Source organism: Peromyscus maniculatus, chromosome 7 (assembly GCF_049852395.1).
Source record: "Peromyscus maniculatus bairdii isolate BWxNUB_F1_BW_parent chromosome 7, HU_Pman_BW_mat_3.1, whole genome shotgun sequence".
Classification (NCBI taxonomy): domain Eukaryota; kingdom Metazoa; phylum Chordata; class Mammalia; order Rodentia; family Cricetidae; genus Peromyscus; species Peromyscus maniculatus.
Window position 1 is genome coordinate 104,447,323 of NC_134858.1, and position 13,296 is coordinate 104,460,618.

Here is a 13,296-nt window from a genome sequence, read left to right on the forward strand (position 1 = left end):
TTAATGGCGCTCTGTCTCTTACAACCCTAGGTCCAAAATGAATTTGGCAGTAGACCTGGGGGATCACGGGACAGGGTGCTTAAGGGCCGCACGGCTCTCAGGCCCCTCCTCCAGCTGGTTGGGTAACCTGTCCTGGGCGGACTAGGGCCGGGGCGGTGCGAAAGCCGTAGGTGGCCGGTCTCGTGGGGCTGGACCCAGGCAGGAGTAAAGGATGGCGAAGAAGCGAGAGCCGGGGCAGGGCGGGGGGCCGGGGGACAGACGCCGGGAGGCGCGGCCCGCCGGGCTGAGACGAAGGCTGCGGGGAGCTGAGCAGAAGCGCTGGGCGGGAAGGATGGGCCCAGTGAGAGCCGCCCTGGGAGGATGCCCAGGCCCTGGTGAGCCGCAGGGGAAGGGTCGGTCGCTCCCTCCCGGAAGCGGCGGCCGCTCGGGACGCCGGACGGCGCGGCGCGGGGCGGGGCCGCGCGGGGCGGGGCGGGGCGGGCGGCTGCGGCACTGGGGCTGCTGGGGCGGGCCCGCCGCCGCCGCGCTGTAATCGGATCCGGGGAGGGGGCGGGGCGGGGCCGGGCCAGGCGGGCCGGGGGGTGGGGGTGGGGGGGCGCGGAGCCGGGCTCCGGGCCGGCCGGGCTCCGCGCCTGTCAAACCCCTCATTGTTCGCAGCTGATGTCACTCGCAGTTGTGAGCGGCCGCCTTTCCCGGGGACAATGTGGGACTGAGCGGCCCAGCCGCCGCGCCGCCGCCGCCGCCGCCGCCGCCGCCGCTGCCGCCGCCGCAGAACAGCCCCAGCGAGGTAAGGCGCGGGCCGGGCGGGGCACCGCGGGGCCATGAAGTTTGGGGGTTCGCTGGGGTGGGGGCGGGGAACCCGCGCCGTTGTGCACCGACCGTGGTCCTGGGGGGCACTGCGAGGAACACGGTTCCTGTCCAATACGGCTGCGGCCTGCACAGGTGGGGGGCGTTGGTTTTCCAGGGGAACACCCCACTTCAGGGAGGGGTTTCTTGGACCTTAGGTACCAGGTTTGAGGCTCCCATCCTATTCGCTGTTTCGGTCCTTTGAGCTTGCTCTTCGTTCTGGACCTCATGCCCTAGGTTGGGGTTCTCTACTTCGTCTCTGTTCTCCTTTGCCATTCTTTGCAGCTCCTGGCTCACACACACCCCTTCCCATTCGCCGCAGTCCTTGGAGGAGCCAGACACAGACCTCCAGGCCACGAGCACTAAGTGGTCCCTCATTCCCTGGGGCTCTTCCTCTCCAGCTCTGACCTAGCTTCTTGGCCTGGGTACTGTGGTGGGGTGGGGGGGTGAAGGGGCTCTGCCCCTTCCTTCAGCCTGGCCCTCATGCATGCCTTGGTCAGGAGAGGGAGGTGCCCACCTCCTCACTCTCCTAAACCAGGCCCGCCATCTTGAGACCTGTGGCACCCAGGGCCCCGCCCCACCCTGGCACCCAAGGGAATGGTCCCCAAGGGGATGTCCCTTGATCCATTCACACCCCTTCCCTCAGAATGTGTGGTTGTGGCTCCCCACCAAGCCCGGATGGTTGCCTTCTTGCGGGACCAACAAGGCATGTGTCCCCAGGGGCCCTTCTTCCTCTTGTAAAGAGCTCTTAGACCCCAGGCATTGGTCAGGAGTTGATCTCTGGCTCTCGCTGTTCAGTGGGGTCACCCTGGTGGCCTCAGGGCCAGCACGGGGGGGCGGGGGTCGTCTATTGTTTCTCCATTTGAGGATATTATCCCTCTAGGTCCTGGAACCCCCTCAACTTTCAAAGCACCCCTATCCCAGCCCCCACCCCCTAGCCTTCATCAGCATGCAGGCTCAGGCTGCCCAAACACAAGGGGATTGTTCTCTTTGCATGCTCAGGGTGGGGGGCTGGGAGCGAGCGGCCCACACACCCTGGCAGGCCCAGGCCGCAGAGAGGCTGGCCTGCCCCACCCTGTGTCCCCAGACAGGCTCTGTCCACCCTCCTACTCCCATCACTGCCCTCCTCCAGCCTCCATCACCGTGACCTAGCTCTGGAAGGAAAGGGCTCCAGCTGTACAGGTGGGCCCATGGTTCTCCTGGCCTGCCTGGCGCCTCCTTTGCAGTCCTAAACAACTCCCCTCCTCCCTGGGCCTCAGGTTCGGCTCTTGATTGGTGAGCCTTTTCTAGTTGTGATTGGCTGAACCCACCTCGATGCTGTGAAACCTATCTCGCACTACAGCGTTTCTACCAGCTCCTCTTCCTGCTAGGGGACCCACTCAGAACTCTCAAATTCCTCACTTCAGCAACATGCCCAGGGAGCCCCTGGGCCTGCAAACCAGCAGGAACAGGCTGGGATGCTGAGCCGGAACTTGGAATTCTGACCAGGCATGTCCTGATTCTGCCCATGTGCTTACAGCCCCAAGACTCTGAGGTGTGATGGTCTCTAATGTTCTGAGGTCTGTGAGCCCTAACCACCCCCTCCCCAGGGCCAGGCCCTGTCTCAAATTTCCTATTCTTCTGTAGCAGAAAGACAGGCTCAGAAATGCCCACTGGGCCTTTTTTGACTTGTAGCCATCTTTGGGAAGCACAGAGGCCAGAGGAATTTCATCTGATTTGAAAGGTTGGAGGGCTCCATGGATGAGGAGGCATTTGAGAAGAATTTTTGCCAGAGAGTGAAGGGGATAAGTATTTCAAGCTGGAATTGTCAGCCAGGCAAAGGCTCTGTCTGGAGCCTGGACGTTCTAGACCTATTTTGTGGCCTGGTGTGTATGAGGGATGGGATAGAGATGCAAGAAGAGGAGCTGGTATGGGCTGGACCATGGAGGCCTCCGTTGCTGGTGCATAGAAGTCAGGTTTTATCCCTTGGGTCCTGGGGATCCATGGATGGTTGTTCAATAGCAGAATGAGCATATGGTCTTCAGCATGAAGAATGGTAATTAGAAAGCCTTATCAACTTGGATAGACAGTAGCACTGAGCCTGCCTTGGAGTTCCTCAGCTGTGAAGACTCTTGAGCGGCTCTAAGGAGGGTATAGCATTTCTGGCATCTACCAGTTTGTCAGCTTCTAACCCTTCTAGTTCCTCTTCCCTGGCACTTTACCAGACAGATAATGAATCAAGAAACTAGAGTCTACACCTGCTCCCCTAGTCTCTGTATCCATCCCCCCTCTCCACGCTGTCTCCTCCCTCCAAACTAGGGATGGTTGACCATCCTAGGAGGCTGAAAGGCTGAGACTGGGCCCATGGGTCTGAGGATGCTGGACAGTTTTGTGGCAACCAGGCTAATCAACAAGAGTGAGCATGCCCAGAGTATGGGATGGACAAGGGAGCCAGGAGCCCTCAAGGCTGTCCACCCCCTCCCCAAGGCCCAGTGGCCACCCTCCTGCCACACCCTGCCATACTTGATGCTTAACCATTCCCCAGCATCATCGGGTGTGGCCAGCATGACTGTTTTTGGAGTAAGGATTGAAGGAGACTGCTTAGGAGTGTAAGGTGGGCATGAGATATGGGGTGAAGGTGGAGGCTGGATTCCCCCAACCTTCTGCAGCCCAGGTGAGTCCACAGTCTCTAGTGGTCCAGACACGCTGGGCAGTAGAGCAGAGGGAATCCCCCAAGGGGCGGGCCAGCCTACTTGGTTCAACTGGCCCCAGGAGCCTCCCCTTCCCTGGATTGTTCTTGCACTAGAACAAAGCCAGGGAGGACACTTGATCCCTGCATGGGGGGGGGGGGAGCTGGCTAAGCCCCCGGCCCTTTGATTGGGCAGCTGTCATAAGAGAGAGACAGCTGGGGGGGAGGGGCAGGAAGGGGGCAGCCACCATCGCTTACACAGCTGTCACCCCCCACCCCCAAACCCCTCCAGCCTGAGTGGCAGGAAGCCAGGTTCAGAAGGAGCAGGCACTTGGTCTGGGGAGGGGGCCTGGGAAGCAAGAAGGAAGGCCCGTGGTCAGAGGATTGGTCTGAGTGTGGGATGTTCTTTCTGCCAGGGAGCTCTGCTGACCGGAGGGGGCTGGGCACCCTCAGAGGTGAGCTGGAGGTCAGTGTGGCATGATGTGTGGCTGCCACGTGGGTGGCCCAGCAGAGACCTGGGGCCCACCAGACTGAAGCAGCAAGATACTCCTTAAAAGCCCAGGGAGAGCAGGGCATCTGGTAATGAATGCCCAGTGTGGCTACGTAAGCTTAGGGCTCTGAGAGAAAGGCCCGGAGGAGGGTGAGGAGCCTCATTCTTTCCAGAAGATAGGAGAAACTCAACTGTCTCTCAGAACAGGGTCACGGAGATGCCAGCAACTCTCCCTTACCCCGACTCGCCAAACAGTGCAGGTGGGTAAATCCGGATCCAGGCCAGGGAAGAGCTAGGTCAAGGTCACCTATTGAATTTGGGGCAGTGGGTCTCTGCTGCAGTCCTAGGCGTCTTCATAGCAAGACTAACAGTTCCACCCACGTTCCATTTTTCCTGGGGGTCACCAGAAGTGAGGAGATGAAAGGAAGATTGCTTTCAGATCTCCCACTGTTTATCACCCAATGAGAGTCCACGGAATTCTGGAGCTTAAGATTATACGTCCTCAAATAAACAGTCACTGTTCTCCAAACAGGATGAACATCCACTGGCCAGGCAGAGGCTCCCCGGGCCACCGAAGTCTAAACCCCACTTCAGAAAAGGCTAAAGGCTGAGACTAGATCACAGGTGGAGCCCGGTCCGGTCCTACAGTAGCTTGTTGCGCCCTGCTCTTCCCGCTACACCCTTTCTTTCTGTGACCTTGGGCAGGTTACAGACCCTCTATGTATTAGGTTCCCGTCCTGTGGAGCAAATTCATCTGCTACCGTCACTGGTGTGTCTGAGCACCCTCTCTAGCCTGGCTCTGAACTGAGCCCTGGGGACACAAGGAGAAGGTGGCAGCTTTGGCTCCTGTTCTAAGGGGCTCCCGGGCTTGGCTGTCCAGGGAGACAGAAAGTATGCACGTCATCACAGACGCTTTGATGGGGGAAGTGCAGGCAGCCAGGGGAATGTCCAGCAAGGGCAGCCAGCGCGAGGCTGGCCAGGATGCCCAAAGAACACAGGCCCCAAATCTACTGCTGGTCGCCGCCCGCCGGTGAGTCTGTGGCAGAACTCAAGCGGAAGAAGCGGGCACCCGGGAAAAAGCACTTAGGAACAAACGCCGCCATCCCGATTGTCCCCATTGCAAGGAGGAAAGGAGACTGCATTTTGGTACAGTGGCTCACTCAGGTATCCAAGAGAAAAGCGAGCTTGGGAATCCCTAACCACTCCGTACCCAAACTCTGGCTGGCGCAAGACATTCAGAGGAAGGCTTTGGGAGAGCTCTGAAACCTTGACTCTCATGTCCAGATAGGACAGAGGACCAGCAAAGGTGACCTGAGTCCTCCAAAGTACTCCCACTGGGGACCACTTATCCTTTGTCCCAACACCCTCCTAGACAGGATTCCTATGGTTAGTGATGTCTGGGTCCAGACTCTCTGTTAGCACCAGTGGTTCCACGGTCTGGCCTCCTTGAGTTCTGGTCCCCAGTGAGTTCACCACCAAGGCTGGGCCTTGGCGGGAGACAGCCGCTGCTGAGGGATTTCTGAGGAGGATTAAGGTTCGGGATTAAGTTGAGGCATGGAAAGGGGTCGGGTGGGGAGGGTTGGCGGCTAAACTAATCCCAGGAGCTAATCTCAGGCTCGGCCTCGCTCCATGAGTTAATGGCCTTGACATTCCTGCAGCCCACCAAATCCTCCTCTTACCCATTACCCAGATCCTCTCTGATGTGTGTGGACATTTAGCCTCAGAGCCCCAGTTTCATGTCTCTGGTTCTAGGTAGGGTAGTATGTGGCCAGTCTTCACACTTCTTACCGCCTGTGTGCACAGGGCCCTTCTGAGAACTTAGGAAATGCACCAGAGACACCACTGTAGAGAGAGCCTCCCTTTCCCCATGTCAGTGTTGAGTGGATCATGCCCAGAGCTGTCTGCAGTGACCCTCTCCTCTAATGACCCCGAAGTCCATGGGAGATCGTCTCATGGGGCTCCTGCCCCAAACCTTTGCCAGGCTCTAGCCTCTTCCTTGGCCTCTTCTCCACCATTGTTAAGTCAGTCAGCTAGCCCTGGCCTTTGGAAGCAAGTACCTCCTATTTAGAGTCAAGTTTTCTTTCTTTTTTTGAAACAGGGTCTCACTACAGAGCCCAGGCTACCCTTGAATGAGAGAGTCTCCTGCCTTAGCTTGGGTGCATCCTGGGTTTATAGGCATGTGCTGCTATGCCTGGTCCAGAGTAAACTTTCAATCTTAATTCCACAGTGGGGGCTCAGTCTACAAGGGTCCTCCCTTCCAAGTGAAGGAGGAAGCTATCCTATGGTTGCTCATAGCTGACCTCTCCATTAACTCCCCCTCCCCGCCGTGCTGGTGCTCAGGCCTAGGACAGCATATATTCTAGGAAGCATTCCACCACGGAGCTCTAATCTCCTGCCATCTTATAATTCTTGGGAGGAAGGGAACAAGTCAGGGACACTGGGTATCTGTCATGTGGTTGTCTCATTTTTTAACTCTCATGAATTTGGAGGGTAGGATTCGGTAATTATTTTCTAGGTTGGGGCCCTAGAGGCTTAAATGACCAGGATTACTCAGCCAAGAAGGTGCACCCAAATACACTGGTCAGAGGGACATTTAGAACTCAAGGCCCATGCTATTCCCTCCTCTTTGAGTTTGGGTGGCCTGGCTCTGGGGTCCCCGTGTCGGAGCAGTGGTAGGGTAACTAGGGCTCCTCTCAGACTCTTTTCTGCTGCCCTGTCCAGAGCCAGCTGAGCCACAGCGTGGACACACTCCCAGGCCGCTGTGGCCCCAGCCCCGCCTGACAGGATGAGCAGTTCAGATGCGGGGCTGGAGGAGGAGCCGGAGCTTAGCATCACCCTCACGCTGCGGATGCTGATGCATGGGAAGGTGAGTGGGTGGAGTTGGCATGCCCAGTGATGGCACATGTCTGGTCTCAAGGCTGCTCTCCTGCCCGAGGGACAGGAGGAGCTGGGCCTGGGCCATTCATACCCATCTGAGTCCACTCTTGTTATCTCTGCAGGAGGTGGGCAGCATCATTGGGAAGGTAGGTGTCCGGTTCTGCTCTGTGTATTCCCCTCAACGTGAGCCTCAGCCCTGGTTAAGAGGTGACCACTTAGGAATCTTGGTTTTGTCTCCCACAGAAGGGAGAGACTGTAAAGCGAATCCGGGAGCAGGTAAAAGTGGGGTCAGGGGAGGAGCCAGGGCCCTGGTGTGGAGGGGAAGGGAGGTGGCCGTCCTTTTCCCTGAATCACTGCACCTGGGATAACGGAGTGCCCAGAAGAATGCCAGTTTCTAGTTTTGGCTGGGGCCTAGTGAGTGGGCCAGGCAGACAGATCCCTGGCACCGCGGTGGGGAAGCTGCCTGCTGCCCAGTCCTTGTGCACACCTGCAGAGCAGTGCCAGGATCACCATCTCCGAGGGCTCCTGCCCTGAGCGAATCACGACCATCACTGGATCGACAGCCGCCGTGTTCCATGCGGTCTCCATGATTGCCTTCAAACTGGATGAGGTTTGTGCCTGCCTGGGGTGGGAGTCTGAGGGTGGCTGCCTGTGAGAAACCTGACCCTGTCTCCAGATAGTGGCTATGGGGGAGGGAAGGTCAAGTCCAAGGCCATGTTCCCTTGGAGGAGGTCTGGGGAGGAGGCACTCTCCTTATCCCTCTTCAGGAAAGGACTTGGGGGAGGGTAGGAGAGTCGCGGGGCGCACCTGGCCGACTCACTGTCCCTCTGTCCCAGGACCTCTGTGCAGCTCCCGCAAACGGTGGCAGTGTCTCCAGGCCTCCAGTGACCTTGCGCCTTGTCATCCCTGCCAGCCAGTGTGGATCACTGATTGGGAAGGCAGGTACCAAAATCAAGGAGATCCGAGAGGTGAGCGCATGTCTTCTACCCGCCAATGGGAAAGGGAACTAGAGCTCTAGGACCTTGTGGCCTTTGTCTGGGCGCTTGGAGTCGACAGAAGTGGACACTGTTTTCTGTTTGTAGACTACGGGAGCCCAGGTACAGGTGGCAGGGGACCTGCTCCCCAATTCCACAGAGCGTGCTGTCACCGTCTCTGGGGTGCCTGATGCCATCATCCTGTGTGTGCGCCAGATCTGTGCTGTTATTCTGGAGGTGCTTCCCGGAGTGAGGGGCCTGGGGGAGGAGGGTAGTCAGGGGGAGGGCAGGAGAGGGTCCCAGGTGCTTGTCACCCTCAGATCTGATGGCTGTAATATCAGGTGGGGTGGAGCAGGCAGAGCCACAGCCACAGCTTCGGGGTACTCTGGGATACATCTCCATGGGAGCCGTGGGAATGCCTCAAGGCCATTGGGTTCTTGGGGAGGCCTGATCCTGACAAAGCTTCCCAATTTGTGCCTTCTAGTCCCCACCCAAAGGAGCCACTATCCCGTATCACCCAAGCCTCTCCCTAGGTACTGTCCTTCTCTCCGCCAACCAGGTGAGGAAGCGCCAGGAGGGGCTCGAACCCTTACTGGAGAAGGGGGGGGGGATCAAGATGGAGGAGGGGGTGGAATAAAGAGTTGGGGGGTCTGAGGAAGGTACGGGGAGTGATCTGGCCAAGCTATCCTGACCTGTCATAGCAGCTCCCTTTTCAACCACTTTGTCCCCACAGGGTTTCTCTGTCCAGGGTCAGTATGGGGCAGTGGCCCCTGCAGAGGTGAGTGACCCCCAGCCTGGGATGCCCCTTCCTGAATTGCCCCCCCCCAACCTCTGACCCTGTTCTCTGGCCCAGGTCACCAAGCTCCAGCAGCTCTCAGGCCATGCAGTTCCCTTCGCCTCACCCAGTGTGGTGCCAGGTAAGCAGTTTCTGCTAAAGGAGACGGGGAGCTGGGCATCCCTTGCAGTGGACGTGGGAGGCCCATGGAAAACACCAACCATGCTCAGTCCTTTTCTTCTGCCCCAGGACTGGATCCCAGCACACAGACCAGCTCCCAGGAGTTCCTGGTTCCCAACGATGTGAGCAGAAGGTGGGGGGCTGGAGGGCGGTGCAGGGATCCAGGGGCCTAGACCTTGCTCAGGGTTAAATTCTGCCTTCCCCCTAGCTGATTGGCTGTGTGATCGGACGCCAGGGCAGCAAGATCAGCGAGATCCGGCAGATGTCAGGGGCACATATTAAGATTGGAAACCAAGCAGAGGGTGCTGGGGAGCGGCATGTGACCATCACTGGCTCACCGGTCTCCATTGCCCTGGCTCAGTACCTCATCACTGCCTGGTGAGCATGGGGTGGGCTGTGGAAGAAGAACACAGGTGGGGGGAAGGGGTAGCCTCCTGTCACTCGGGGCCAGTCCCCTGCTGCTCCTCAGCCCCCTTCCTTTCCCTGCGGTATTCTAAGTCGTTCACGTTGCCTCATTACTACTTCTGTATCCACCCCTCACGTCTGTCTTCCCATGTGGTGTTTCCTGTTTCTCCTCTTAACCCAGGTTCTGTCTGCTTGTGTTTGCTGCCCTCCCTCCCTTTCTCCCTTTCCTGTCCTTCCCCCACAAACACCCGCCCCATGCCATTGCTCTCCACTCGACTCCTCGCCTGTCTTTTGGCTAACCTCATGGCCCGTGTCTCACCCCTACCTTTCCTCCATGTCCCCTCTGTGTCCCTCTCTCCAGTCTAGAGACGGCCAAGTCTACCTCTGGGGGGACACCTGGCTCAGCCCCCGCAGACCTGCCCACCCCTTTCTCGCCACCCCTGACGGCCCTGCCCACAGCTCCCCCAGGCCTGCTGGGTACACCTTATGCCATCTCCCTCTCCAACTTCATCGGCCTCAAGCCCGTGCCCTTCCTGGCTCTACCACCTGCTTCCCCAGGGCCACCGCCGGGCTTGGCGGCCTACACTGCCAAGATGGCAGCGGCCAATGGGAGCAAGAAAGCTGAACGGCAGAAATTCTCCCCCTACTGAGGCCGGCTGAGGCCCAGGCAGGGGCAGGCAGGACCGCCGGCAGGGGCTGCCTCCACATCCTTCCTGCCCAAGGAGACTCTACCATGGAGTCTCAAGCGCCAGTAATGCCAGACGCATGGATGCACCCCCTACCCTGCCCTGTCTATGGGTTCCTCCTCAGAGAGGGGACAGTTTCTGGCCCAGGGTTCTAGGAGCTGTGGCAGCCCCAGAGCGGGGGCTCCACCCCTTCAGACCTATGCTTGGATGCCGGGAATGTCCGGGGCCTCCCTAGTGCCCCGCCGTGGGAGGTCCCCTCATGTCCTCCATCCCTTCGGGCTTTCAGCCTACTGCCCCCCGCGGGAATTGGAGGAGAGTGAGGGGTGGCCGGGGCCAAGCTTCTCTTCACCCCCTGCAGATCATGCTGCTTCCACTGATACCCTTTTGACTGGAATAGACTGGCTGGGCTTGTCGGGGGCAACCCAAAGAGAGGGCTCTGCCTGTAGCCGGTGGGGAGCGGCCTGGGGCAGGGGCCCAGTTCTCAGCAGCAGATTCTCTGTACAGTTTTTTCAATCCCTGTTTTTGAATAAATATTCTCAGCGACCAGAAAGCCGTGAAATAATACTGGTGTTGGGGTGACAAAACTTCCAGGGACCGGGTGTAGCTGAAACCCCGCAGGACCCCAAACCATGAACCCACCAGTCCTGGTTGGTCCACCGCCCCTTCCACATGTCCGTTCTGGGATGAAATCGCAGGACCCTTTCAGGGGTCACGTGTTCCGTCTCCCGCCTTTAGCACCAAACCATTTAAGTAATGACTTCGAGTCAAACTGTCCGACGTCTCCGTGGCACAGATGGCGGGGATATCTTCTGAACGTCTCTCCACTGCTGTGGCTGTAACCCAGACCCTGTCCCGCTTCGCTCATTCTTTGGCTGTGAGCTCTTAGGACCCTCTTCTCTGTGACCGTGCCTGCATCTCTCCCCTCTGGGCCAGGGAGTAGCTATGAATTTAAAAAGCCTGCCCTGGGGAGGTCCTTAGGAAATGGGATACAGGATACAGATGGGAAAACCGAGGCCCCGGGAAAGGAACACAGGTAGTATCGGGCTCAGAATCAGGTTCCTGAGACTGAGCACCACCCTGTCTCCGGTTTCAGAGCCAGCAGTCCGGGCACGGTGCCCGCCATAGCCTGTACAGGGGGGAGATGTGCCCCTCTGATCCCACCTTTCTTCAGCTCAGGAGAAAGCTCTCAGGTGGCCTCTGACACACTCGAGCTCTGTCCTGCCAATTCTGGGGTCTGCTCTGGTGCCTCGGAAGGGCCTAGGGCAGGGTCCTTGCGCAGTCCCTGGAGGCGCTGAAGGAGTGTCCGCGGGTGCCAGGCCTGCGGCATGCGGACTTTCGGGGGCCGAGGCAGCGCCCGGCGAGTGAGGCGGCCCAGCGCCAAGCGCACCGGGCGCTGCAGCAGGCCATAGAGGAAGGGGTGAGCGGCGAAGGCGGAGTAGGCTACCCAGGTGACCGCCGCCTCGGCGGCTGCAGCGCGCGCCGCGGGCGCCAAGCACGCGCAGCCATAAGGCAGCCAGCAGGCTGCAAACTGGCCCACGGCCAGAGCTGGGGCCAGGGCCGCCTTGCCCCCGGGTAGACGTGGCCGGAGGGATGGCAAGAAGGAGAGGCGGCTGTCCAGAGAGTCGGAGCGGAGCCGGGTCCCTCGCGGGGGCCGGAGGGCGGCGCGCCGCGCCACCAGGAAGATGCTACCGTAGGCGGCCAGCAGCAGGAGGGCGGGCAGTGCGAAGGCCAGCAGCGCCCAGAGCGGCCGGAAGGGCCCGAGCCCCCCGGCCAGCACGGAGCAGCGAGCCGGAGCCGGAGGCGGCGCGGGAGGTGGCCCGAGCAAGGAGAGCGCGCCCAGGAGCGCGGCCGCCGCCCACACCGCGGTGAGCACTAGCGCCGGTGCCGGTCGCGCGCCTGGCCGCAGCGGGTGCACTATGAGACGGTAGCGCGCCAGTCCGAGCGCAGCCACGCCGAGCGTGCAGGCGGGGAGCAGAGCCGCCGAGAGGAAGCGCGCGGCGCGGCACGATGAGGGGTCCAGGGGCACACTGCCCAGCCCGGGCGGCCCGGCCAGCAGGCCCAGAGGCATGATGGAGGCGGCTGCCAGCAGGTCCACAACGCACAGGTGCGCCAGGTAGAAGGCATCTTGCAGCCCGGGCGTGCGCAGCACCACCACGAGCAGCGTGCCGTTGCCCAGCACGGCCCCCACTTCTACGAGAACCGCCAGGATCAACCCCACCGAGCCCGCGAGTTCGGTGGCGCTCATCCCCGTGTTGTTAGCCGTCTGAGCGCTCAGGCTTCACTGGGGCTGCTGTAGGGAGAGCGAAATGGAGCCTCCAGCGCCAGGATTCCCATAACCTGTCCCGTGCTCCTCGGGGGGGCCCCTCACCTCGTAGGTTGCCCAGGAGGTGACTCCGATGCCCAGGCTGCCATCTTCTTCTGGGGTTTGGTGGGCCCTATGGATGGATGCAAGGCTGAGCCTGGCTGGGCTTTCTCCCCCTGCCCTAGCCCAGCTCCAGCAACTCAGCCTCTGCGGAGATGGTACCGGCTGTCACTCTGATGCTGCCCTTTGGAGACACACAGCTAGTAAGGGAGGGGCAGGGCCTGGTGCCAACCCCCCTGGTCCTAGCAGCTGCCAGCTGGAGACTGGAGGCTCTTCTGTGAAGCTGCCCAAGGGTACAGCTTACTGAGCCTAGACCCTTCCCTGCCTTGTGCCTTGTGCGTGCAGGGGGGCGGGGCGTGGGAAGGTAGAGAGGGAAACAGACAGACTTGGGGGTAGTTAGGTCAGGCAGTACTTTTCTTGAGGAATTAGTCAGGAGAACTTTTAGGCTTGCTTGGACCCTCCGGAGTTTCTGAGGGAAGGAGAGAAAAGTCTCAGGGCATGGCACGGAGTGGTTGCTCAGCCAATGTTATCTTGGCACCTCACCTTGTAAATGTGAGGCCTTAGCAGAAAACAGATGCTTGGCTGATCTAGTACTGGGTGGTCTAGTGCTTTCACTGCTGGCAAACCAGTTGTCTTCTAAAAAGCACCCTGTGTGTGCATTAGGAAACTACCCCTTCCCAGCCTCAGGACTTGCAGCTTGAGTAAAGGTCTCCGCATAAAACTGGGCGGTGGTGCCTTTAATCCCAGCAGGGCAGGGGCAGGGGCAGGGGCAGGGGCAGGGGCAGGGGCAGGGGCAGAGGCAGAGGCAGAGAGGCAGAGAGGCAGAGGCAGAGAGGTCTTTGTGAGTTTGAGGTCAGCCTGGTCTGCAAAGTGAGTTCCAGGATAGCCTGGGCTGTTTCATAGAAAAACCCTGTCTTGGAAAAACTAAACCAACCAAACAAACAAAGGCAAAACGCTCAGTCCTGGCCAGTCAGTATGTATTATTCCTACCCCCCCCCCAGGTAGGTGGCTCCAGGAAAGCCCTACAACTGCA

At 59.7% G+C, this 13,296-nt stretch overlaps 2 protein-coding genes across 4 annotated transcripts; one reads left to right on the plus strand and one right to left on the minus strand.

Moving 5' to 3' along the window:
- Positions 1-246: 246 nt before the first annotated feature.
- Positions 247-10,451, plus strand: Pcbp4 (poly(rC) binding protein 4). 3 transcript variants are annotated; one of them, XM_076576979.1, is made up of 14 exons: positions 247-374; positions 658-787; positions 6,726-6,870; positions 7,004-7,027; positions 7,125-7,157; positions 7,375-7,491; positions 7,718-7,849; positions 7,964-8,092; positions 8,340-8,414; positions 8,589-8,633; positions 8,709-8,772; positions 8,880-8,932; positions 9,019-9,188; positions 9,577-10,451. In XM_076576979.1, the coding sequence occupies exons 3-14, from the start codon at positions 6,790-6,792 to the stop codon at positions 9,863-9,865; spliced, it is 1,212 nt and encodes a 403-aa protein (XP_076433094.1). In that variant the 5' UTR covers positions 247-374; positions 658-787; positions 6,726-6,789; the 3' UTR covers positions 9,866-10,451. The 3 variants fall into 3 exon arrangements, with proteins under 3 accessions (XP_076433094.1, XP_076433096.1, XP_076433095.1); XM_076576981.1 differs by lacking the exon at positions 247-374 and having other exon boundaries at positions 584-787; positions 9,774-10,451; XM_076576980.1 differs by lacking the exons at positions 247-374; positions 658-787 and adding an exon at positions 3,778-4,264.
- Positions 10,452-10,457: 6 nt separating this feature from the next.
- Gpr62 (G protein-coupled receptor 62) lies at positions 10,458-12,457 on the minus strand. The gene has a single exon (XM_006978412.4). It carries the CDS (start codon positions 12,144-12,146, stop codon positions 11,088-11,090), a length of 1,059 nt encoding a protein of 352 aa, XP_006978474.3. The 5' UTR covers positions 12,147-12,457; the 3' UTR covers positions 10,458-11,087.
- Positions 12,458-13,296: the final 839 nt, after the last annotated feature.

Bases quoted from the DNA above. Each gene is read 5' to 3' on its own strand.
- Pcbp4 (XM_076576979.1), top strand. From the start codon at position 6,790: ATGAGCAGTTCAGATGCGGGGCTGGAGGAGGAGCCGGAGCTTAGCATC. The intron at 7,028-7,124 runs GTAGGTGTCCGG...TGTCTCCCACAG, and splicing joins TGGGCAGCATCATTGGGAAG to AAGGGAGAGACTGTAAAGCG. The intron at 8,634-8,708 runs GTGAGTGACCCC...TCTCTGGCCCAG, and splicing joins GGGCAGTGGCCCCTGCAGAG to GTCACCAAGCTCCAGCAGCT.
- Gpr62 (XM_006978412.4), bottom strand. From the start codon at position 12,146: ATGAGCGCCACCGAACTCGCGGGCTCGGTGGGGTTGATCCTGGCGGTT.